At 40.8% G+C, this 27,536-nt stretch overlaps 1 protein-coding gene across 2 annotated transcripts in view; it reads right to left on the bottom strand.

Annotated features, from left to right (window-relative positions):
- GABRB3 (gamma-aminobutyric acid (GABA) A receptor, beta 3) overlaps window positions 1-27,536 on the bottom strand; it is a 329,602-nt gene that overhangs the window by 91,535 nt on the left and 210,531 nt on the right. For both annotated transcript variants that reach the window (XM_006861876.1, XM_006861877.1), the window contains exon 4: window positions 14,723-14,943. In XM_006861876.1, the coding sequence (XP_006861938.1) occupies window positions 14,723-14,943 (221 nt within the window). The remainder of the gene's footprint in view (window positions 1-14,722; window positions 14,944-27,536) is intronic.

Raw genomic sequence — 27,536 nt, 5'->3', positions numbered from 1 at the left:
GCTGTTGTTGTTAAATGCCTTTTAATCATTTCTAACAGTGACATTGTATAGGGTTTCCATGGAGCAGCTGGTGGGTTTAAACCACTGTCCTTACTGTTAGTAGTCCAATATTTATCCTAGAGTGCTATACCATACAGGGGGCAAAATTAAATGAAATTCATAATCATTAACAAACACCTTGAGGGAATGATTTGCTTGACCTGGACTCTTAGGACCATAGTCTTGGGGGACGCTGGTAAGTTGGCATAACATAATCCACAAAGACAGTGTTCTACAACCGATTTTGGTGAGTAATGACTGGGCTCTTAAAAGCTCATAAGAGGCCATCTAAGGTGTAACTATTGTTCTCTCCCTGTCTGACGGAAAGAAGAGTGATGAAAACTTAAGATGCTTGAAATCAATTCATCCAATGGACTAAAGGAACACATGAGCATCAGTATCCACAACCCTGAGATCAGAAGAATTAGATGGTTCCCAACTACCACTACCAACTTTTCTGCAGTGGATCATATAAGAAGGTCCTGGATAGAATGGTAGAAAATATGGAACAAAACTCAAACTAATAAAAAAAGATCAGGCTTCTGATCAGAAAGACCAAAGGAGGCTGAGACTTTGGCCCTTGCTGACTCTTCAGGTCTGGAACTGAACTCACTTTTGTGGCTCAATTTTCAGCCAAGCACTAATATAGTTGATAGGGGGGGTCAACAACATTAGTGAGGTATGCACACCATGGAATGGTCAACCATTCTAGATAGAAAGGGCAGCATTTATCTAAGGGCCAATTCAGAAGAGTTGAGAAAAAACGGTAAATGGAAAGAAGAATCACAAGGAAGAGGTGGGAGAACTTAAGTTACAACACTCATGGCAGCAGTAGTAAAGAAATCAAATAATGAATTGCATTAGACAAATCTGCTACAAAAGACCTCTTAAAAGTGTTAAAGAGCACAGATGTTACTTTGAGGACTATGTTGTTTTTTTTTATCCAAGTCATGGTATTTTCAATCACTTTATATAAATGCAAAAGTTAGATAATGAAAAGGAAATCATACAAGCATCCATGCATTTAAATTACAGTGTTGGTGAAGAACATTGACTGCCAGAAAAATACACAAATCTATCTTAGAAGAAGTACAGACTGCTTCTTAAAAGCGAGATGGTGAGACTTTGTCTCTTTTTCTTGGGACATGTTGTCAGCAGGGACCTGTCCCTAGAGAAAGACATCATGCTTGGTAAAGTGAAGGTTCAGGAAAAAAAAAGGAAGACCCCCAATGAGGTGGATTGACACAGTGGTAACAGTAATGGGCTGAAAAATAACAGTTGTGAGGATGGTGAAAGTCAAGGCAGTGTTTCATTATGTTGTGTGTAGGGTTGTTACAAGTCAGAACTGACCCAGAGGGACCTAACAACAAGGTGTTACTGAGTGTGAATCATAATCAGGTTGATGAGTTTCCTTGAGGTCGCATAAAAGTCATGGTAATGATGTCCATCACTGCCCAAAGAGAATTAAAACTCCAACATCCAATGGTTAAACCAGCCATACATTTTTTGGCATTTCTTACTCTTGCTACTCAAGGAAACCAGCCTGCCCAAGGCCATTCTTGAAAATGGAATAACTAGGCCACCACGTTGTATAATATATTTCTGTAGAATCTCATTCCTTTCCACCACAGTCTCAGTTGACAGTTCTGGGCCCCAAATTTAAGGATTATGATGGCACGTGACTTAAAACCCATAGTGGAGCCAGAGACATTCCCTTTCATGTAAATGAATTCAAACAGGACAAATGAACCTGAACCCCCCGGGTCACAAAGGAGAGACTGGTGTTGCCATTTTCATACTGGAGAACTAAGTATGGAAAGTATAATAGCAGTTGTTGCTAAGTGCCGTCAAGTTGGTTTCGACCCATAGTGACCCAGTATAGGGTTTCCAAGAAGCAACTGGTGAGTTTGAACTGCTGAGCTTGTGGATCAAACTGTAATTGTGGTCCCGTGTTTATCCTACAGCACACACCTAATATTTACGATTGAGGAGACAGTTTCATACAGCAACACGAAGAGACTCCAGAGAGTGTAGCTATATCCCGGGCCACAGCATAAGGTCTTGTAAAGTGTTTACTGCTCATCTTCTGGAACAAATACTCCTAGCTCCTTCAAGGGTTGTGCAATTGTCCTCTTGTCTCCACTCAATGGTGAATCTTACAAAGGAAGAAGATGCTTTCTCCTAAAATCCCCAGAATCACCAGGAGTCCCCAATTATCCGGCTGGTATGCCTTTTCTTCAAGTCCACTTTTCAGTTTTTGCTAGGTAGCCCTCCACATAACTAACTGCTCACAACAAGCTTATTATGCCTTCAGGAAGCATGAGTAAGCTCTGCTGCTACCTACAGCAGATCTTAACCAAAACACTGGGAAAGCAACAGGTGCATACTGGAATAAAGTATGTCCTTCTGTGCTTCTGGATGGGCAGAAAATATGCAGAAAAAGTTTCAACTTTTCATGCTGAAAATGCAGTGTGAGAAAATGTTAATATATTCTATGAGTTTTCACAGAAGTTAAGTTTCCTATAGAAATCCCATGTACTAGAATGACAACACAAACGTTGGGAATGGGTACTTGGTAATGGCATGACAGTTATAGTTATCTTTCCAAGGGTTGTGTTACATTCTATAACGCAAAATCAGCGCATAGCTCTTTGACATCATTTTCTACAGCATCTGCTTTTCTGATCTATTGCACTACTGACTGCCCAGCTTAAAATTCTGTCATGCTTTTTAGAGATTGAAAACAAAACGTCCATAAAAGATACCTATGAAGCAAAATTAACGTTTTGTTAAAATTATGCAATTTTATGACAACAGCTCTATTGGAAATGTTCAAATTTAATTTTTTTCTACTATTTTGGAACCTATTCAGCAGAATCGACAAATTATGGACAACATTGCGAAGTATGAGTATTCCTGAATACTTAATTGTGCTCATGAAAAATCTGTACATGGACCAAGAGGCAGTTATTCATGGGCACATGGGAACACCGAATGGTTTAAAATTAAGAAAAGTGTGCAACAGGGTTGTATTCTTTTACCATACTTATTCAACCTCTATGCTGAGCAAATAAAGAGAGAAGCTGTGTTATATGAAGAAAAACGTGGCATCAGGATTGAAGGAAGACTCATTAACAACCTGTGATACACAGATGATACAACCATGCTTGCTGAAAGTGAAGAGGACTTAAAATATTTACAGATGAAGATCAAAGAGCACAGCCTTCAGTATGGATTGCATCTCAATGTAAAGAAAACAAAAAATCCTTACCACTGGACCAATAAACAACATTCTTATCAATGGAGAAAAGAATGAAGTTGTCAAGGACTTCATTCTTCTTGGATCAAGTATCAACACTCATGGAAGCAGCAGTTAAGAAATCAAATGATGTATTTCATTAGGCAAATCTGCTGCACAAGACCTTTTTAAAGTGTTGAAGAGCAAAGATGTCAGCTTGAGGACTAAGGTGCACCTGACCCAAGCCAGGGTATTTTTCAATAACCTCATATGCATGCGAAAGCTGGACAGTGAATAAGGAAGACCATAGAAAAATTGATGTTTTTGAGTTATGGTGTTGGAGGAGAATATTGAAATTGCCATGGGCTACCAAAAGAATCAAGAGATCTGTGTTGGAAGAAGTGCAGCTAGAGTGCTTCTTGGAGGCCAGAATGGCCAAACTTCTTCTCTTATACTTAGGACATGTTGTCAGGAGGAACCAGTCACTGGAGAAGGATATCATGTTTGGTAAGGTGGAGGGTCAAAGAAAAAGAGGAAGACCCCCAACAAGATGGATTGACAAAGTGGCAGCATCAGTGAGTTTAAGCATGGCAACAATAATGAGGTTGGCCCAGGACTGGCAAGTGTTTCGTTCTGTTGTACATTGGGTTGCTATGAGTTGATACCAAGTCGATGGCACCTAACAACAACATTTCAGCAGAAGACAGTTGATAGTGGTGTTTGCCATTTCTTATTGTTTTTTAATTTTTTAAATTCATTACCCAAACTACTATAACACACAGGAATCCACACACATAGATATAACATACAACACCAACACCAACAACACCACCACTAAACACACAAAGATATACCACACAGAAACATAAGCACATGCATGCCCAAATTGTTGGGAGGGGGAGACAACATACATGTCAGCTGTCAATTATTGTGACTTTATGTAGAATGTTTCACATTTACTATTGGATGTGAACTACGACATATGAAGAATTTTTATGAGTATTCTTTTTGTTCCCCCAAAGCAAAAACTATCCCCCAAGCCACCAGGGTCTGAAGTTGTCCGAGTCTTCTCATGCTAGTATAGTATGGAGCCCTTTTCCTGTTTACCTGTGGAATCAGGTAGAAGCAACTATTCACTGCTCTTCTTCATGTGGAAGAAATACAAAAAATTTCTCAAGGCAGAGGGTGATATGCAAGAGTCTGCTAGGCGACACTGTGTTGCTGAGACAGACAACAAGTTAAAGGAAAGAGTCCAGGGCAGAAAGAGGAATTGAGAAAGCTATATAACATGAGGAACCTCTACCCAATCAATAGGCCACTATCTTTTACCAAGTCGGTTGAATTATGGCAGGTGGTGTGAGTGGATTTCTTGTGTGAAACAACTGGATTCTGTATATCTGAGACTTTGGTGAAACTAGAGAAGGACTGAGAAATATCACAGTCTGGAGACTTGTGAGCTTCATCCCAGTTGGTGGACATGGACCAAAGGCATGTAGGCTCTATCTGCACAATTCCCCACACTCACATTCATCACCCTGAGATTTCATCTTTCTCTAATGAATTGCATTTGTCCCAACCAATGTCAAGTTCCACTTCCATGGTCATGGCCACGAACCTGCAATCTGAGAGCCCCTCTGCTGTACAGCAACAAGGGATATAAGAAACATGGCTGGATGAGGTTCTCTGCAATATGATTTGTTAGTAGCTTCTGAGGTTCTCTGCAGTATTATTTGTTAGTAACTGCAGTCTTGTGGTATTGATGTGGTTTTGGTTGAGAAATAGCAGTTCCTGGAGTATCTATGACTCTAATGTGTACTTATAGAAAAGCAGATTAAGATGCTTCCACGTGATAGACAAAGGGCATTAAATATGCCCTTTCTTTATAGTTACTAGTGGAGGATGCTGAAATTAGAAAGTCAATCAAAGCAAGCATCCATGGAAAGGTGGAAAGATGAAAATTGAGGCATGAACAACTGTATAGGAATGGGTGCCCAGAAGAGCAACCAGCCACGTTTGCTCAGTTCTCAGTTCCAAGCTGAACATTTTAATGTGCACACATTTAATCTCATGATAAGATTGAAGTGGTATTATTATTATTATTTCCACTATGCAGATGAGTAACTACAGCTTGGGAAGGGTAAAGAAGTGGGCCATGTTCATAATGCCATCGAGAGACAGACATGGCATCGAGACCTGGAAGAATAAATGCCTCATTCTACTACTTCCTTGACACCCCTTCTGCTTTGAATAGAACAAAAAACAGTCATGACTTAAAAGCCTAATAATGGGGCAAGGTTCTTGCTTTGAAATAAGAGAAAAAAGGATGGAAAAATTTAAAAATAATATATGTTGTTCTTATTAGATGCTGTCTAGTTGGTTCTGACTCATAGCGATCCTGTGTAGAACAGAAACACTGCCAGGTCCTCCACCATCCTCACAATGATTATACTGAGTCTTCTCATCTCAGTATAGTATGAAGTCCTTTTCCTATTTACCTGTGGAATAAGGTAGTGGTTACGAGTCAGGCTGCTAACCTCAAGGTCAGCAGTTCGAAACTACCAACTGTTCCATGGGAGAAAGATGAGGTTTTCTGCTCCTGTAAAGCTTTATAGCCTTGGAAACACTACACAGGGTTGCTATGAGTCGGAATGGACTCGACGGTACTTAAGAACAACAAGCAACTATTCATGCTCTTCTTCATGGGGAGGAAATAATCCATTTCATTGAGGAGTTTTGTCATTTTTACTGCCTTTGACATACCAAGCTTGATGTCCTTTTGTTTCCCCCCTTCCTTATTCATTGTCCATACTACTTTCAAATGCATATGAAGAAATTAAAAATACCATGATTTGGGTCAGGTATACTTTAGTCCTCAAAGTGACATCTTTTCTCTTTAACACTTTAAAGAGGCCTTTTGTAACAGAGTTACCTGATATAATACTTTGCAAGAATTCCTTCAACTTTCATAAGTGTTGATTTTGGATCCAAGGAAAATGAAATCATTGATATTTTCAAACTTTTCTCCACTTACTATGATATTCTCTAATGTCAAGGCTGTGAAGATTTTTGTTTTCTTTTCACACTGAAGGCTATGTTCTTTGATCTTCATCTGTAAGTGCTTCAAGTCCTCTTTGCTTTCTGAAAGCAATGCTGTTTCATCTGGACACCACAGGTTGTTAATGAGCCTTCCTCCAATCCTGATGGCACTTTCTTGTTCATAGAGTCCAGATTTTCATATTATTTGCTCAGCATTCAGAATGAGTAAGTATAGTGAATGACTACAACTATGATGCACAACCTTCCTGATTTTAAACCATGCAATATCCCGTTGTTGTTGTTGTTGTTGTTGTTAAGTACCATTGATTCAGTTCCAACTCATAGGGACCCTTATAGGATTTCCAAGGAGCAGCTGGTGAGCTTGAACTGCCAACCTTGCGGTTCAAACCAACTTTACAGTCCAGTGCATGAATTCATTCACAATGCCACACCAGGACTCCAATGACTGCCTCTTGGTCTGTGTACAGATTTCACATGAGCACAATGAAGTGTTCTGAAATTCCCCTTCTTTCTGGTTTTATTTGCTGTCAGCTAAGATTAATCTGATGTTAGCAATGATACCCCTCATTCTCTTTCCTATTTGGAATTCAGCTTGAATTTCTGGAAGCTTCCTTCGGATGTACTTCTGCAGCCATTTTTGAATTATCTTCCACAAAATTTTAATGATATCATTTGATAATTTCTGCATCCTATAAGCTCATCTTTCTTTGGAATAGGGATGAATATGGATCTCATTCAGTCAATTGGTCAGGTGGCTGTCTTCCATTTTGTTGTTGTTGTTGTTTAGGTGAGTGAGTGCCTCCAGCACTGCATCAATTTGTTGAGTAATTTCCATTTGTGTACTGTCACATCCTGGAGTCTTGTTTTTCGATGATACCTTCAGTGCATCTTTCATTTTTTCCGTTACTGTCATCAGTTTATGATCATATGCTACCTCTTCATATGGTTGTACATTAACCGATTGGTACAGTGACTGTGTACTCTCTTCTTTTGATGCCTTCTGCATCATTCAATATTTTCCCTATAGAACCCTTCACTACTGCAAGTCAAGGCTTGAATTTTTTTCTTCAGTTTCTTCAGCTTGAGAAATGCTGAGCATGTTCTTCCCTTTTGGATTTCTACCTTGATGTTCCTGTGCACATTTCATTATAATACTTGACTGTCTTCTACAGCTGCCTTTTGAAAATTTCTCTTCATCTGTTTTATGTCCTCATTTCTTCCAGTTGCTTCAGCAGCTCTACACTGCAGAGCTGTTTCAGAGTCTCTTCTGACATCCATTTTGGTCTTTTCCTTTTTTCTTGTCTTCTTAATGAACTTTTGTTTTCTTCCTGTATGTTGTTCTCGATGGCATCCCATAACTCTTCTGGTCTTTGGTCATTAGAGTGTAATGCATCAAATCTGTTCTTCAGATGATCTCTAAATTCAGGTGGGAGATCTTCAAGGACGTATTTTGATCCTAGTGGACTTGCCTTAATTTTCTTCAGCTTCAGCCGAACCTGCACATGAGAAACTGATGGTCTGTTCCACAATCTGCCCCTGGCATTGTTTTGGCTGATGATAAGGAGCTTTTTTCCCACTATCGCTTTCCAAAGATGTCAATTTGATTTATGTGTATTTCATCTGATGCAGCTCACTTAATAGTTTTCTTATATGTTGTTTAAAAAGGTATTTGCAATTAAAAAGTCATTTGTCTTGCAAAATTTTATCATTCAATCTCCAACATCGTTTCTAATATCAACGGCATATTTTGTAACTACTGATCTTCCTGTTTGTTTCCAACGTTTGTATGCTAATCTCCTTTTTAAAAATCAATATTTCTTGATTCCATGTGTGGTCAGTTTCATACTGAAGAAGTTGGTAGAATTCTTCAGTTTTATCATCATTGGCATTAGTGGTTGATGTGTAAATTTGAATAATGCTGGTGTTATTTAGTCTTCCTTGTAGGTGTAAGGATATTATCTTATCACATACAGCATTGTATTTCATAACAGATCTTGATATGTTCTTTTTGATGATGCATGTGATGCCATTCCTCTTCAATTTGTTATGCCCTGCATAGGAAACTATGTGATTATCATATTCAAAATATCTAATACCAGTCCATTTCAGCTTATGCCCCTAGGACATAAGATTTTTTGTGTTCCATTTCATTTTTGACAACTTCCAATTTTCCTAGGCTCATACTCCATGCATTACATATTTTGATTATTAATGGATATTTTCAATTGTTTTTTCACATTCTGAGTTGTGCCCCATCAGCAAATGAAGGTCCCCAAAGCTTTGCTCCATCATGGTCAACTCTGATTTGAGGAGACTGCTCTTCCCTAGTTATAATTTGAGGGCCCTCCAACTTGATGGGCTCATCTTCCAGCACTGTATCTGGCAACATTCTGATGTTATTCATAATGTTTCAATATCTTGGTGTTATAGACAGTGTTCCACTTCTGTTTATAAGATTGTGAGTGACTAAGCATTCGGAAGTAATCTGCCTCTCCTTCTTCCTAGTCTGTTTGAATCTGGAAGCTCAGCTGAAGCCTCTCCACTATGGGTGGCTCTTTTGATATTTAAAATACCAGTGGCACAGCTTCCATTATCACAGCAACACACAAGTCACCACAGTAGGACAAAATGACAGACAAGCGTTTGATGCAATGAATTGTTGTTGTTGTTGTTGTTGTTAGGTGCCATCGAGTCAGTAACAACTCATAGCGACCCTATGTACAGCAGAACGAAACACTACTCACTCCTGGGCCAACCTCACAATTGTTGCCACTTGAGCCCATTGATGTTTCCACTTGGCCAATCCATCTCACTGGGGGCTTCCTATTTTTCTCTAACCCTCCACCTTACCAAACATGATATCCTTCTCCAGTGATACTATGTCCTGATAAGATGAAGTTTGGCCATCCTGGCCTCCAAGGAGCACTGTGGCTGCACTTCTTCCAACACAGATCTGTTGGTTCTTTTGGCAGCCCACGGTATTTTCAATATTGTCTTCCAACACCATAACTCAAAAACATCAATTCTTCTACAGTCTTCCTTATTCACTGTCCTGCTTTCGCATGCATATGAGGTTATTGAACATACCATGGCTTGGGTCAGGTGCACCTTAGTTCTCAAGCTGACATCTTTGCTCTTCAACACTTTAAAAAAGGTCTTGTGCAGCAGATTTGCCTAATGCAGTACATCATTTGATTTCTTGACTGCTGCTTCCTTGAGAGTTGATAGCTGATCCAAGAAGAATGAAATCCTTGACAACTTCAATCTTTTCTCCATTGATGAGAATGTTGTTCATTTGTCCAGTAGTGAGGTCTTTTGTTTTCTTTACATTGAAATGTAATCCATACCAAAGGCTATGCTCTTTGATCTTCATCAGTAAATATTTTAAGTTCCCTTCACTTCCAGCAAGCAAGATTGTATCATCTACATATCGCAGGTTGTTAACGAATCTTCTTCCAATCCTGATGCCATGGTTTTCTTCATATAACCCAGCTCCTCTCTTTATTTGCTCAGCATAGAGGTTGAATAAGTATGGTAAAAGAATACAACCCTGTTGCACACCTTTCTTCATTTTAAACCATTCAGTGTTCCCATATTCTGTTCGAACAACTGCCTTTTGGTCCAGGTACAGATTTCTCATGAGCACAACTACATGTTCAGGAATACTCATACTTCCCAATGTTGTCCATAACTTGTCATGATCCACACAATCGAAAGCCTTTGCGTAAACATCTTTCTGGTATTCTCTGCTCTCAGTCAAGATCCATTGGACATCAGCAATGATATCCCTCATTCCACATCCTCTTCTGAATCCAGCTGGGATTCTGGAAGTTCTCTGTCAATGTATGCTTGTAGCCATTTCTGTATTACCTTAGTAAAACTTTACTCACATGGGATAGGAGAAAATAACTGTAAATACTACTGAAAATGAGGATAAATCATCATCCTTATAAGCAATATAATAACATGGCTGAATTCCACAAGATGAGTTCACTGTGGGAAATAATAAGAAATTAGTCGACACCAGGGAAAGTCAATCAAATAATTGCATTCCTATAGATCTATATTGACTAAATGGCACCTAACAACAACAACAATAGTAACAAAATTATGAAAAGTAGAAATAGCCTAATCCAGAGATAGTGGTCTATATATGGAGAAAATCACAAAACTTGACCAAAAAATATTAACAAAGGTAATGAATGCATCCATAGCATGTTCAATAGGAAAGACTAAATATGGTATAGTATTTTTTCTTCCTACATAATTGTTAAATAGTATAATTCCAACTGGAGTTTCAAATTGATATTTTTGAATATTTGATAAAACAAATAATTTTAAAGTTCACATGGGAGAATAAATTGGCAAATGTTAGAACAAATAGAGAACAGAAAATTGGATAACTCACATTCTACTTTGAGATAAACCCTGAAGGATTTAAATTCTAATTTTAAAATATTAAAATAACAGTAAAAAAAAAAAAAACCCACAAAACTATTGCCATCGAATCACGTCTGGTTTACGGTGAGCCATTAATATATAGAAGGAACTCTGTTAGTGTAGTGTTTACAAATCAGGCTCCTACCCCCAGGGTCAGCAGTTCAAAACTACCAGCTGTTCCATGGGAGAAAGACAAGGCTTTCTGCTTCTGTAAAGGTTTACAGCTTTGGAAACCCTGTACAGAGTTGCTATGAGTTGGAACTGACTCCATGGCACATAACCACCACCACCACTAATATACAGATGGAGTAGAACTGCCTCACAGAGTTTCCAAGGCTGTCAATCTTTATAGAATTAGTCTACTCCATCTTTCTTCTCTGGAATGGCTGATTGGTTAGCAGCCAATTGTTTTAATCAATGCACCACCATGTACTACAAAAGATTGGAATTCAAATTTAATTATTGTGCGATACTTTATTATTATTTTTTAATCAAAGGGCACGATTGTTGTGAAGTGCCATTGAGTTGGTTCCGACCCATAGCAACTCTGTATAGGGTTTCTGAGGAGCAACTGGTGAGCTTGAACCACCAACCTTGCAGTTGATTGCATCTTTATAGTCCAACACATTAACCCACAGGACCACACCAGCACCCCATGGGGAACTATAGATATTGGAAATAGATGAATGAATGAGACAGAAGTAGTCCTTTTCTTAATGTGCTTATATTCTCCTTGTGGGTTCCCCACCATCATGGATGAGAGGGAAGCCAGTAATTGAAAATGCAATAAATTAACAATATAATGTCAGATCTGAGTACGTTCTGTAACAATAGTAAAACAAAGTGATGTAGTAGAAAGAGGATAGAGAATCAGACAAGAGTTGTGATCAGCATCACAGTTACTTTATAATGCCCAAACCAGGAACGTCTAGAGGCAGAGCATTCTACACCCAACAAAGAGCAAGTGGAAAGGTCCTAAGATGGAAACATCCTTCATACTCATGAAGAGTAGATGGAAGGTCTGCAATGTAAAAGTATGACAAGGGAAGGGCACAATGGTAGAAGGGGAAGGATGAGAACTACAGATACCAAATCCCTAACCAGGGAGAGGTTGCTATGGGAAAGTTGTCTTTTGAAATGTACAGGGTAGACGCCTAGAATGAGAAATGATCAGCAGCTTCTTTGAAATGGAAAGATAAAGTCATTTCTGTGTTCAGTTGAAGGTAATGTCAGCAACTGAGAGTAAGGAGGTAAGTGTGAAGAGAAGCCATGGAAGAGTGTGTATAAGAAGAATGGACAGACTTGGGAAGGGTAGACACATCGTTGGACCTGAATTTACCAGCAGACTTATGGTTTTCTCCAGCCTTGTTCAGTACCAGGGTGCAATAAAGTATGGGCATGAAGGAAATAAATCAAGTTTTGCAGTTGATGAGACACCCTGAAGCATCATAAAGCTAAGGTGTACCTTATTATTGATGAGAGTATAATCCTTTTGGAAAGCAATTTGTCAGTATATTATTTCCTTCAAACCCAAACCAAACCTATTGCCATCAAGTCAGTTCAGACTCATAGTCATCATACATGATAGAGTAGAAATGCCCCAGAAGGTTCCCAAGGCTGTCGTCTTTAGGATGCCGGCTGCCACATCTTTCTCCCATTCAGAGGCTTCTGGGTGTGCATTCGATACATACAAGTAAATGTGAGGCAGCAAAGAAAGCAAGGATTTGAGAGTCAAGGACACTTGCATTCAAATCACAAGGGCCTCAACACCTGTGTGAGTTTACAGGTTATCTGGAGAAAAAGGTGATTGATCAGAACCACTGTACAAAATGCTGTTTAGGAATCAGATGACAGAATGTTCATTAGATGATTTAATTTTATAAAATGAATCTCTAGCTTAATTTCATGATGCATTCAACTTGTTAAGTATGGAAATGACAACCTTAACAATTTTTAACAGCAAACACAAACTTTACAATATATTGTCTGATATGTTGCCATGAGTTTCTCAGGTAAACAATGGCTACATTGTTGTCATGAACATGACTCAACCGCAGACCCTAACAGACGGTGGCCTATCAATGTGGTAAATCACTTTATTTTTATCAAAAGCACAATTCATACACTATAGACAGCATGTGGGATATATAACAATGGTACTTTAGAATACTATTCTATATACATGTTCATATATACAGAACATGTGTATGTATGAATTTAGTAAAAATATCAACATTTTAAATTACTAATATTTTCTTCCAAAAGGCTCAGCTAGATCTCTTTTCAATATAGATATGCATGTTTCCTAATTTTCAAGGCAGTAGTGTCTGTGTTAGAAAATTATGAGGTGAGTCAGATGTGATGGTGTGGCTGCTAAGCACGTGCCCAATACAGTGGTTGGTTGTTGGGAGACACTGTTTCTGACAGCTTATCCAGGTCCTTACAGATCTGAAGAATTGTTTTTAAAATAGGAGGTTATAAACTAAGATTTAAGGCACTATATCTGAATTAAAATAGATACTCATTTGTAAATTAATTTACTGATTTAGAAGCTGTTTGAGATGCAGAATGGATGTGAATTTGACTAGAGAGCTTTTCTGATTAAGGATAGTTCCTCATGACATACTATTAGATTATTAACTAAATCTTATATATACATTTAATGAGAGTATTAACTGAATACTACTTTCAACATTGTTGTTGTTAAGTGCCGTTGAACTGATTCCAACCCATAGCAACCCTGGTGAGCTCAAACTGCTGACCTTGCAGTTCAAACGGCTTTGCAGTCTGGCACATTAACCCATAGCGCCACACCAGGACTCCCTTTCAGCATTAGGCAGAGTATTAACTAAAGATTTACTTTATCTATTTGTTTATCTATCCTTTTTATCCCTCTCTCGGTGTTTTCTAACACTTCTTTCATACAATGCTAAATCCAACATTTCTAAAATGGAATTTAGAAATAAAGTGTTGAAGAGTAAAGATGTCAGCTTGAGGACTAAGATGCGCCTGACCAAAGCCATGGTATTTTCAATAACCTCATATGCATGTGAAAGCTGGACAGTTAATAAGGAAGACCATAGAAGAATTGATGCTTTTGAGTTATGGTGTTGGAGGAGAATATTGAAAGTGCCATGGGCTGCCAAAAGAATGAACAGATTTGTTTTGGAAGAAGTGCAGCCAGAGTGCTCCTTAGAGGCCAAGATGTACAAACTTCATCTCTCATACTTTGGACATACTGTCAGGAGGGACCAATCGCTGGAGAAGAATATCATGTTTGGTAAGGTGGAGGGTCAGAGAAAAAGAGGAAGACCCCCGACGAGATGGATTGCCCAAGTGGCAGCATCGATGGATTCAAGTGTGGCAACAGTAATGAGGTTGGCCCAGGATTGGGCAGTGTTTCATTCTATACATAAGGTCGCTATGGATTGGAACTGACTCGATGGCACCTAACAACATCAAATGGAATTTGGAAACTATTATAGTGTTTCCTTACAGATCACATAATTTTATCTTAATAGAGTGCAGTGGCTCTGTACAATAAGCATTGGACTGTGGACCACAAGATTCGAGCCCTACGGTTGTTCTGTGGCAGAAAGATGAGGCTTTCTCCTCCCTATAAGGATCCCTATGAGTTGAAACCAACTCAAAGGCACTTAACAACAATCCTAACAGAAATTAAATTCTTTGTTTTTAACAGAGGCAAACTAATGTCTATTATGGTTCTGATAAGAAAACAAAGAATGCAAAATGAAAATGGGGTGAACCCAAGTTGCATGTTTTATTTAAAAAGTCATAAAGTCCTACCTATATCTTAATTATTATTTGCTTCTTGTTGATATTCTCCCATTTCACCCACACATAAACACACCACAAATACACATCCAGGGCATTTCTGATTTTTCATTCTTTCTCCTTTTGTGCAGATGAGTGAAGGGCAAGGCCTACCTGAGCCCATACAGCACTGTCCCATCGGGGTGCAGGCGGATCATGCGGTTCTTCACTGTTACCCCATGCACGAATGACTTTTTGTCATTTAAAAAATATGTGTCAGGCACCCAGAGTTGGTCAGCCACTCGATTGTCCAGTGTGAGGTTGAGAGGGATCCCCGAATAAGCAAGCCTCTTGTCTCTCCAATACTGTTGGAAATACATGGTTAAGGTATAGTCCTGGGAAGAGAAAAAAATACACATACACACACACAAAAACAACAGGGCATCAGGGTATGTTCAGCCATATGTTATGTTCCCCCCATATGATCCCAAATCTGTTGGAATCTGAACACTCCAGTGAATTTCCAGAAAAGGCAGGGTAGGAAGGAAGTCATAGTGGAATTCTTCTGAATACAGAAACCAGCTGTGATAACTAAAGTTTTCTGTCAACTTGACTGGGCCAGGATCCCCAGTAGTTTGGCAGTTGAAATTTGGTTATCCCATGGAGAGATATAATGCAGTGTTTTTAACTCTATGATGATTGGCTACGAGCAATCAATCAATTGAAAGGCTGTTTCCTCATGGGTGTGATCTGCTTCCAATATAATGCACACTCAGGCAAAGCTTGCTGGCTTTCTGCTGGGTTTGGATCTTGCATGTGGCTCATCCTTCAACCTCGGGTTCTTTGGATTTGAGCCAGTGGCCTGCTCTATTATCTATCTGCCGGTCTGCCTGCTGATCTTGGTTCATCTGTCCCAGACTTGGCACTTTTCCACTTCTACAATTGTGAGCCCTTTCCTTGATATAACCTTCTCTTTGTATATATACATATGTAAGTTTCACTGGTTTTGCTTCTCTAGAGAACCCAGCCTAAGACACCAGGCTACATAAATAAATTCTGTGCTTTATTTATATAAGAACTAGACTGGGTAAATGATGAAGTAAGAGATCCCAAAACATGTCATAGGAGAGGTCCAGGAGTGGTCACCTTGATCCTCATCTATCACTAGGCAAACGTGTTCATTAACTGTCCACCGCAGATAAGCCCTACTAACAAAATCTCTGTCTTTGCAACTGAAGCCCCTTTCTTCTTGTTCTGCCCTCTGTGGGGCTAGAACTAAGCATAGTTATATGCTTAGTAGAGCGTGGGCTGCAGGCTCTCTAGATGCCATCTCTCACATTTTCCCTTCTTCCAGCATGCCACATATACATACTGACTAGGTCACTGTGTCACCTAGAATGCTGACATTTTTAGTCTGGCTGAAAGGGAAACCTGAGTAAAAACTGGATGTGCCACAGTGTGGTGGGCCACACTGCTTCCCGGGTATCACACCACCAGCCACCTAAACAACCAAGTAAATCTCTAGAAAAATTATCCTACCATTTTCCCCCCAAAAGTAGATCAGACAGTGAGAAGAAAGTGAAGAAAAGGCAAAGTAGAGGCTAGGCATGAAAAAAATTAGAAAATTACTGTCACACACAGAGAACTTGCAGCTTCTCAGACTTTCAGAAGACTTCAAACACCCTTATTTGTAGGTGGTGGAGACAAAGGCAGAGTCAGATGGTAAGCCAGTGTTAGGATCCATCCTGGATAGAGGTCTTCTGATGTCCTATCTAGAAATCTTGTCACTGCTCACTGGGCAGTTCACAGTTTCTGCTAATCAAATAATGGATTCGTAACTGACAAAGACCAGATCAGACTCAGCCTTCAAATGCTTTCAAGATATGAAAAAACCAACACATGTGAAACAACGCAAACATTCCATAGCCGCAGGTTAGAAAGTATTGGAGATGTGAAGTCCATACAAATCAGAGGGGAAGGGGGCATGGAAATTCATGTGATCTGGGGTCTACAGAGATGTAATCAGACAAAGACGAGGTATTTGAGTAAATAAGGAGAAATATTGGTGCAAGCCATATCATGGGCAGAACTGGGTGCTTAGTATTACATGTTTGAACCCCTCCGCCACTAATTAAGGCATCCTGGTGTGGTGCTGTGGATTAATGCGCTGGAATTCAAAGTCACTTTGAACGCAAGGTCAATGGTTCAAGCTCACCAGCTGCTCTTGGGAAATCCTATACAGGATCGCTATGGATCAGAATTAACTCGACGGCACTTAACAACAACAACAACCTCTAATTAGAGCTTTTCACAAAGAAGGTGGCACTTGGTTAGTAGATGTGAGGTTGGGAGTGAACGTGAAAAAAACTCACAGGAGTACTGACTTTAATGCATTTATGGGAATAACTGAGGAGTATAGTTTTGTTGGAATATAGGGTGGGTCCGTTCTCAGAGTGGTGGAAAGGCAAGACCCCACAGCAGTGACCAGAATGTTGAACTATCAACAGATAGTTTAGTAGCCAATGAAAGCCAACAAAAATAATTTGCAGTGAGTGTGTATGAGCAAGATCAGTTTTGCAATGGACAAAAGGAAACATGGCCAAATGCTTAAGGAATGTGGCCAGTTGCTGGGAATGGATCATAAGCAGACTGGAGGCAGATTGGAGAGATCTCTGAAAGTTAACAGAGACAATTAGGTGTGTAGCATCACCATGAAAATGAATCTTCAAAGGTCAGAACCACACGCTGAACTTTGACTTTGGCACACATAAAAAAAAAAGGTTTCCATCGAGTCACCCTCTTTGTGTCCGAGTAGGCCTGCACGCCATAGAATTTTTGTTGTTGTAGCTGCTGAGTGCCTTCAAGTCAGTTCCGACCCATAGCGACCCTGAATAGGGTTTCCAAGGAGCAGCTGGTGAGATTGAACCACCAACCTTGTGGTTCAAACTGATTTTGCAGTCCAGCACATTAACCACAGTACCACACCAGTGGCTGATTTTTAAGAAGTAGACAACTAAGCCTTTCTTCCAAGGTCCTTCTTGGCAGATTTGAACCTCCAACTTTTCATATTACCCAGGCCACGTTTTGGTGACATAATAAGGAGATGGGAATATAAATCCATGATTTAGATTCTAATTCGGAGAGAAGCGTTCCATTTCTTTCTCTCTCGGTTTCTAAACTGGAGTTCTCACCCCGGCATTCTGAAGTCTAGCGCTCTTTTTCTCAGAACCCCTTTCCAGTGGGCTCGCACACAAGCAGCCTGAGATAAAAAGGGCTCTGTCAGCTTGCCCCGGGACCCACTTATGATTCACACATAGCCTGCTAGCTGCCATCAGAGTTTCTGCTGTGGTATCCTCTGTGATGTCAGCAGTGCCTCTCAGTTTGGGTTTTGAGTATTAACTGAGGTGACTTGGGTAGATTGAGACAGGGAAGGAAGAGAGCATAGTGACAGAGGGAAGAAAAATGACTTTTTAGATGCTCTCTCTGCTCTGCCTTCCAGGACAGTAGCATGATATACTGTCAGGGACACAAATCAGAACCCCATTTGTTTGCACTTGCAGAAAAAGGAAAATGAAGAAACAGGTGTATCACTAAGGTCCACTCCAAGGCCTGTTCTTTTGTAGAGCTGGGCTACAGTGAATAGAGGTACTTTTACTGTCCAGGGTGGCCCTCATGTTAACACTGTCCGTCATAACGAGAGGGTAACAGAGATTCATTAACACAACTTTTGCCGTCCATATGTGAGGCCCATGTTAGATTATGGTCCAGTGTACCTCAGGTGCAGCCACTACCTACCCATCAGTGAAGGTTTACAGGTTGCGGGAGTCCAACACTGGACTGCTAACTACAAGGCCTACAAGGTCTGCTGTTCAAACTCATCTGCAGCTCCTCTGAAACCCTATACAGGGTCACTATGAGTCAGAACTGATCTGACAGCACTTAACAACAATAATGAAGCTGAACAAGTTTCAGCAGCACTTCCAGACTTGGATGGAATAGAAAAAAAGACCTGAAGATCTAATTCCAAATATCACTCAGTGAGCAATAATGATGGTCTACCAGTGGATGCGTGGAGAGATCTGCAGGCCAAATGGGTGTGGGAGGAAGAGTGGGAATGGTTGTTGGTTATGTGCCGTGGAGTCAGTTCCAACTCATAGAGACCCTGTACAGGGTTTCCAAGGCTATAAATCTTTATAGGAGCAGAAAGCTTCATCTTTCTCCTGAGAAGCTGCTGATAATTTCGAACTGCTGACCTTGAGGTTAGCAGCTCAACGCATAACCACTACGTTACCAGAGCTCCTTAGATATATATGTATGATATAGGACATTTGTACATGCTGCAAACATATCCATGAATGAGGTGGAGGAGATTTATGGAAACTTAACGATCAAAATAAAAGACACATGGAAACAATTAGTACAGTGGACTAAGGGATCGTGTGAACATCAATCACTGTGACCCCGAGACCAGAAAAACTGCACAGTGCCTAGTTACCATTATAAACTGCTCTGAATAAGATCACGTTAGAAGGGTGTAGATAGAGTGTGAGGAAAATGTGGAACAAAATTCAAATTATAAAAATTATAAGTAGAGCCAGGCTATATATAAACAGGCTTACTGGTCAGAAAGAAACTATAGGAATCCGAGACTATGACCCTAGACCGCCTTTCAGGTCTGGAAAGGAACTCACTCTCTTGGCCCAACTTTCAGCCAAGCCATAGCTAGGTCTATTGTGGGTAAAAGTGCACTAGTAAGGTGTGCTCACCATGGAATGTCAATCATTCTAAATCAAAAGGGCACCATTTTCCTAAGGCCAAAGTTGAGAAGGAGGGTAGAATGGAGATAGGAACCACAGGGAGGAAGTGCTGTTGCAGGGAGGGGATTGTAAGCATTGAGATGGAAGCAAAGTGTAAGATTTGTTGACTGCAAAACTGATGATCTTGTCTGTAAACTTTCATTCAATTCCCAATAAAAAATCAAAAATAAATAAATAAAAAAGGCAAAGTTTATTGGTCTGATTGTTGTTGTTAAGTGCCGTGGAGTCAGTTCCGACTCATAGCGACACTGTACAGGGTTTCCGAGGCTGTAAATCTTTACGGGAGCAGAAAGCCTCATCTTTCTCACGTGGAACAGCTGGTAGTTTCGAACTGCTAGAGACTGGTCACCTCCCCCCCCACCCCAAAGAATATGGTCCTTAATCCACCTTCAGGTCTGGACCTGAAGTCACCCTTGTGGCTCAATTTCCAGCCAAACAGTAGACAGCTCTATAATGGGAACAAGGAGCTCTGGTAGCATAGTGGGTACAAATTGGGCTGCTAACCTCAAGGTCTGCAGTTTGAAACTACCAGCTGTTACACAATGAGGCTTTTTGTTCCCGTAAAGATTTACAGCCTCAGAAAACCTACAAAGGGTTGCTATGATTTGGAAGACCACTGCACAGAACCACCACCACCACCATGATGGGACACATAACACTAGGAAGGTATGCATACCTTTGAATACTTATCCATTAAAGATCAAAAGGGCCGCATTTGCCCACAGACAAAGTTCAAAGGGTTAGGAAAGAAGGAAGAATGAAAAGAAGAAAAACAGGAGGAAGTGAAAGAAATGATGCTACATTTGTTGTTGTTGTTGTTAAGTGCCATGGACTCAGTTCTGACTCATAGCGACCTGTATAGAGTTTCTGAGGAGTGGCTAGTGGGTTTGAACCACCACCTTGCAGTTCAACTCGATCTTGTGGTCTAATGCTTATCCTACATTAAGGAGAATGCAATTAACGACATAAAACAAAACATATATGAATTGTTGAATGCAGAATTGATGATCTGCTCTTTAAAACTTCACCCAATTCACAATAAGTTATTTTTATTTTAAAAAAACTATGCAGCCCAACAACAGTAACTATAATGACAATAACAATGACAACATTAAGTATTCCTGACCCTTCACTGTGTCCAGACCTTAGTCAATGCTTCACCTCGTTTAAAGATAAAGCAACCATTACTGTTGTTATTGGACCACAAAATCAGTTTGAACCTCAAGATCAGAGGTTTGAACTCATTAGCTGCTCCTTGGAATCCCTATACAGGGTCCTTTGGGTTGGAACCAACTCTACGGCATTTAACAACAACAAATTATTGTTATTAGAGTTCTGGTCCAGTGCTGCAAGGTAAGCACTGGACTTCTAATCACAAGGTTGGCAGTTCAAATCCAGCAGCTACTCTTCAGAAACCCTATACAGGGTTGCTGAGTCCAAACTGACTTGATGGCACTTAACAACAACAACAACAATTATTGTTATTATTTTTATGTGTAAGAAGACATAAAAATTTGGGAAATTTTCCAATAACTTTGGAAGTGGGATTTGAAGGTCAGCTGTCTCCTTTGAGGGCCCAGCTGTCACCCTGGAAACGAACTGACCGGAGCTCAGTAGTTAATAAAGACAATGAGTTGGGTGTGGTGATGGTTTACAAACATCTCTCCTCGTTGTCATGATGTGCTGTGGTGTGGTGATGGTTTACAAACATCTCTCCTCATTGTCGTGATGTGCTGTGGAGTTGGTTCTGACTCATAGCAACCCTGTACAGGGTTTCTGAGGCTATAAATCTTTATGGGAGTAGAAAACCTCATCTTTCTCCCGCGGAACAGCTGGTAGTTTCGAACTGCTGACGTTAAGGTTCACAGCCCAATTTGTAACCACTACGCTACCAGAGCGGATTATCAGGAAATGCAAGGTTAACTTGGTGGCAACGAGTAACAAAAAACACACCACCCCAAAGCTCACATCCATGTTAACAGCGCTACTGTTACAGAAAATTGTGCTTTAATAGTGCTGTGCTTTCCAGGGTAACCTAGAAGAAGAGTTAATTTTTACATTGCAGTGGCAGGCCCGGTCCAAGGAGAACACAGACGTAAGAGACCGTCCACATTTGAATCTTGAGCCAGATATAAGAAACACTGAGAAAAACAGACTTGTTTTCTCATTAAAGATAAGAGGACAAAATGAATTTAAGCTTTTGTTATTCAATCTTAAAGCTTGAGGCAGACTTAAGTGACATCGATGTGTAGATCCCAGTTTGTATGAAATCCAGCAGGGTTATAAGAAAAGGAACTCCAGTGAGGAGAGTAGCCCTCTCCAAGCAGCCACTCTCTGGTGTCCCACTGGGAGGTGGAGGGCATTGTGCTGTTCTGGTTACTAACCTGGCTACCAAGGGACTTCACTTTGGAATAAAGCAGTAGATACCAGAACTCCATAGGAAGTTAATTGTGTTGTTAAAGTACTATCAAGTGGGTTCCAACTCACAGCAACCTGTATAGGGTTTCCAAAAAGCGGCTGGTGAGTTTGAACTGCCAATCTTGAAATTCAAACCAACCTTGCAGTCTAGTGCTTATCCTACAGTGCCACACCAGAACGGCATAGGTAGTGAATTGTTGTTGTTGTTAAGTGCCGTTGAGTCGTTGAGTCGATTACAACCCATAGCAACCCTGTATAGTGTTTCCAAGGAGCTCGAACCACCAACCTTGCAGTTCAAACGACTTTGCAGTCTGACGCCTTAGCCCACAGCACCTTGCCAAAATCAGTCCAAGCTCTCTCACACCCTCTCACAATTTGGTTGGTTGGTAAAATTCCAGGTCCCCCAAACTGTACAAGGTAATTTCTGTCCATTTAGATATTTATTTAGTCATTTCACAAATATTTTTAAGTGCCTATCACATAGCTCAAGGAGCTATTTGTTACGAATCAGGCTGCAAACTTTAAGGTCAGCAGTTCGAAACTACAAGCCGTTTCGCAGAAGAAAAATGAGGCTTTCTGCTCCTGTAAAGATTTACACCCTCGGAAATCCTGTACAGGGTCGCTATGGGTCGGAATCAACTCGATGGCACTTAACAACATCACATAGCTCTGGTAGCGTAGTGGTTACAAGTTGGGTTGCTAACCTGAAGGTCAGCAGTTCGAAACTACCAGCTGTTCCATGGGAGAAAGATGAAGCTTTCTCCTCCTGTAAAGATTTACAGCCTTGGAAAGCCCGTGCAGGGTTGCTATGAGTCAGAATCGACTCCACGGCACATAACCACCACCACCACCACCATCACACAGGAGACTTGGTATGGCATCGTAGGATAAGCACTTGACCTCAAGGTTGGTTTGAATTACAAGGTTAATGGTTCAAACTCACCAGCCGCTCCTAGGAGACCCGATACAGAATCACTATGGGTTGCAACCAACTGGACAGCATTTAACAAAAACAACATTACAATCAGGGATGGTGTGCAGAGATAAGTCAGATGCAAGATGGGCCCTAAATTGCTGGCCTTTGAGCAGGGGACATAATACTTACTACCTGAAATTCAAAAGCAATCTAGAGTAAATTGCTACACTTAAATAAAGAGACATAGGAGCCACAACCAAAACTATTTCTGTGTATGATGACCAGTGAGGACTTCCTGGAAAAAGACTGATGAGGACTTTAAACAAAACCTTCCAGAAGAGGGAGAGTTAAAGCATTGTAGGCCAGTGGGTCACATTTGCAAATCCCTACACAGAGAACCATGGTAGTCACTGAAATAATTTAGTCAATAAGACAGGACTAGGAGAAAGGTAGCAAATTAACCTGTTGGCTACCTTTTTCCTGGGATGGTCATCCCCAAATACAGGCAGCTTATGAGTAAGATCCTACAGGGAAGGAGAGGGGACAGGGGACAGTTCCTGAGAAGGCATTTCTCAAATGAAGGGCTTTTAAAGTCTTGTAAATTAGAGCAAGGCAGTGACTCAGTGCTGTCAGCACCAATAACACCCTGACTCCTTGAGCCTTTGCAAGATCCTTGTGTCCTGATTTCATTCTGTGCTAGTACCATAGAGCAAAGATGTCATCTTGGGGAGTAAGGCCCAAGCCATGGTATTTTCAATAACCTCATATGCATGCGAAAGCTGGACAGTGAATAAGGAAGACCGTAGAAGAATTGATGCTTTTGAGTTAAGGTGTTGGAGGAGAATATTTAAAGTGCCATGAGCTGCCAAAAGAACCAATAGATCCGTTTTGGAAGAAGTGCAGCCAGAGTGCTCCTTAGAGGCCAAGATGACCAAACTTCGTCTTTCATACTTTGGACATATTGTCAGGAAGGACCAGTCTCTGGAGAAGGATATCATGTTTGGTAAGGTGGAAGGACAGAGAAAAAGAGGAAGACCCCCAACGAGACGGACTGGCCAAGTGGCAGCATCGATGGACTGAAGGATGGCAACAGTAGTGAGGTTGGCCCAGGATCGGGCAGTGGTTCATTCTGCTGTGCACAGGGTCACTATGAGCCGGTACCGACTCAATGGCACCTAACAACAACCATGATCCACATGGAAGTAGGTGCACTAAAACTTCTCCAATACCAAGAGACTCTGTCAAGCTGGGGGTGGAGTGGGGGCTGTGATCATGAATGCGGTCTCTTTTCCCACGTCAGTTTTACAGAGGAGATAGAGAGTGCCTGGGAAGGGGGTGGGGGAGGGAAAATATAGGGGAGGTGGGGGTGAAGATCGAAGGGGTATGTCAAAGGATCTAATGGAGACGTCAGGAAGAAAAGGTGGGCCAAGGAGTAATTGGGGTATCAGAGAGGAGAGAAGGGGCTGGGAGACATTGTAGAAGAAAGGGTATATGATTAGGGGAGAAGCTGGGAAGGAGGAGCTTGGGGTTTGGAGCACGAGTAGGAGGGGCACTGTGAGGCCCTCACCAAGACTTGGGCACAGATCCTGGAAGTTTGGCACTGTGCAAGTGGAATTAATCAGACTAATGCACATAGGAGAGACAGACAATCTCCTGGCTTTAATTCGTGACAGGGTCACAATGGTCAGTGTCAGCACATCTCGAGGGTGTTGGCAGGAGGTAGAGGGTCATCAGCCTGGAAATCAGAGAGCCCAGAGGTCACCGTTGCCAGGGTGTTGTATGCAGAGAGAGCTCTGTGTCTAAGAATCTATTCTTTGCCAATGTTGGAGCCCTACATATGGATAACATATCCTCCTCTCCCCACCCCTAAGTTTTCAGACCCGGTTCAAAGTCAAGGATACCAAAGTCCTTTCTGATTAAAATTCAATAGACCTTGATTTTAGAAAACCTCACTTGGGAGTAAATTGAGGCTTGTACTATTTCAAACGTTTAAAAACATTCCTCCTGTATGTTATGAGTTTGACATGATTGTGGGGTGTCCACTTTGTTGAGTGTATTTGTTAGCAGGAGTCTCACCATCCCTGGTCCCCTGAGAATGTTTAATTCTTGTTATGGTGCAGGTCCAGCCTTGAATATGAACTGCTGCAGTGAATCCCACCTATTTCTCTACCCCAGTCCCTTGATTGCCAACCCTCTCACCATCTACACTGTGGAGTCACTCAGTACAGCTCTTGTCCTGGCCAAGGAAGGCAGGACATGGGTTTTTATGTGCAGCAATTCTTCTTGGAGCCTTTGGTGGCTGTCTGGGACTCCACTGTGGAAACATTTTTTTTTCCATCACAGGCCACAAATAGGCCTTCAGATTTTGTGTGGATGGACCACTGACACCAACCTAGACCCTCGGGACCTTGGATCTACCAGGTTCATCTGCATCTGAGACTGTTGTCTATGTAAGGAAACCCTCAGGAATCACCAAGATGCTTTTCAAACAGTGTAAATTGTAGACCCAAGGATTGGACTTCAATGGAGAGGGTTTAAGCATTGAGGCAGATAACCCAGGTGTAACGTCACCCAGAATTTTTTAGTCAACTGATAGAATTCCATAAGGTATAACATATAAAAATGAGTCATGTAGTACATTTAGAATGGCGATTCATTCAGCTCATTGGATAAGGTAAAATGATTTGAATCTCACTTGCATATGTAGAGAGAAAGACTATTGGTGTGGTGCTTTAGGGTAAGCACTGGACTGCTAACCCAAAGATTGGTGATTCAAAACCAACCACTCCTTGGAAACCCTATAGAGAGTGGCTATGACCCATAGGGTTTCTGAGGAGTGGCTGGTGAGCTTGAACCACCAACTTTGCAGTTCAAACCAACCTTGCAGTCTAGTGCATTAACCTGCATATAGGCTTCAAAAAATTCATGAAAAAAATCCATTTTTTAAAAAACATTTTATTGTGAATTGAGTGAAAGTTTTCAGAAAAGATCATCAGTTTTACATTCAAAGAATCTGACACTTTGTTTTTTTCTCAAAGATTGCGGTCTCCTCCATGCAACAACAGTGCTCCTGTTTGCTCCCTGTGGTGCCTATTTCCATTCCTCTTCCCTTCCATCCTTTTCAACATTGTCCCTAGGTAAACGTTGTCCTTTCAGTATTGAATGATTGTCATCACCCCTATATACCTATCTACTGCTTGGCTGAAAATTGGGCTATAAGGGTGAGTCTTATTCCAGATCTGAAGGGTGATCAAGGGCCACAGTCTTGGGCTTCTCCAGTTTCTTCCTGACCAGTAAGCCTGGTTCTTTTGAAATAAAATTTGAAGTTTTATTCCCCATTTCCTGCCACTCTATCCAGAACCTTCTCATGTGATCCTTTCAGAGCAGTTGGTGATGGTAGCTGGGCACCATCTAGTGCTTCTGGTCTCAGAGTCATGATGATTGATTTTCACCTGCTTTATTGGTTTGTTGGACTAGTTGATTCCAAGCATCTCATTTTTATCACTCTACTTTCTTCCACAAATGAAGAGACATATAAAAGCACCTGAAATGGTTGCTCATGAGCTTTTAAGATGCCCATGGAGGTGGTGGTGGTGGTGGTGGTTATGTGCCGTGGAGTCAGTTCTGACATATAGCGACCTTGTATAGGGCTTCTGAGGCTATAAATCTTCATGGGAGCAGAGAGCCTCATCTTTCTCCCAAAGAACCACTGGTAGTTATGAATTGCTGACCTTGAGGCTAGCAGCCAGACTCGTAACCACTATGCTACCAGAGCTCTTAAGATTCCTATAAAGATTGTCAAAGTTGGATGTAAACCATTATCTTTGTGGACTATGTAATGCCAATTGATCATGGTTTCTCCTGAGAGTATGGTCCTAACCCCCCAGAACCAGGAACTCCTTACCATAACATGTTTTTAGGTAGATTTGACAGTGTACTTATGCTGTGTATTAGAGCCCCTAAATTTGTCATTATTTTTTTCATTAATGGTCTTTATAGTTCTAGGTTTGAAATTTAGGTATTTAATCTGCATCAAGTTCCATTTTGTGTACGATGTGAGATATGGGTCTTGTTTCAATATTCTGCAAATGGATTTCCAGTTTTGCCAGCACCATTTGTTGAAGAGACCATCTTTTCCCATTTAATATATTTTGGCACTTTGCCAGAGATCAAATGACTGTAGGTGGATAGATTTATATCTGGGTTCTCAATTCTGTTCTTTGATCTATGTATCTTTCATTGTACCAGTACCAGGCTGTTTTGACCACTGTGACAGTACAGGAGATTTTGAGATCAGGGAGTTGCATACTTCTGACTTTGTTCTTCTTCTTAAATAATGCTTTGCTTATTTGAAGTCTCTTTCCTTTCAGTAGAAAGTTAGTGACCAGTTTTTCCATCTCTAAAGAATGATGTTGATCAAGGATCAATCCTATGTCCTCTGAATACAGGGTTGATAGGGACAGGCAACTTAGATATTATCTACTTAAAATGGTGGTGGGGGGGGGGAGTCTATAAAGGCCTGAAGTGACTGACTTACAAGTTTTCAAGAGGAAGTTTAGTTTCAGTGTGCGAGGGAATATAGAGTCTCCGTAAACGGATCTGGTGAAAAGAGATGGGGATAAGATTCCTACGATTCAATAGTGAGTAACTGATGTGACTAATTGTACTGTCACACTGTAAAGGTAGAAGTATTGTAACAAAAAGAGGGGAATAGTTAATCTTACATTCCAGAAACACAAGACCCTAGCACCATTGAGGAAGAAAAACACAAGCGGAATGCAGGATCCTATCCAGAGAAACAGCGACACCAAAGATGGAGGCAGAGATGGGGACAAAG

The sequence above is a fragment of the Chrysochloris asiatica genome, unplaced genomic scaffold (assembly GCF_000296735.1).
Source record: "Chrysochloris asiatica unplaced genomic scaffold, ChrAsi1.0 scaffold00044, whole genome shotgun sequence".
Taxonomy (NCBI): Eukaryota; Metazoa; Chordata; class Mammalia; order Afrosoricida; family Chrysochloridae; genus Chrysochloris; species Chrysochloris asiatica.
The sequence above is the reverse complement of the archived record's forward strand: the minus strand, read 5'-3'. Positions and strand labels throughout refer to the sequence as shown.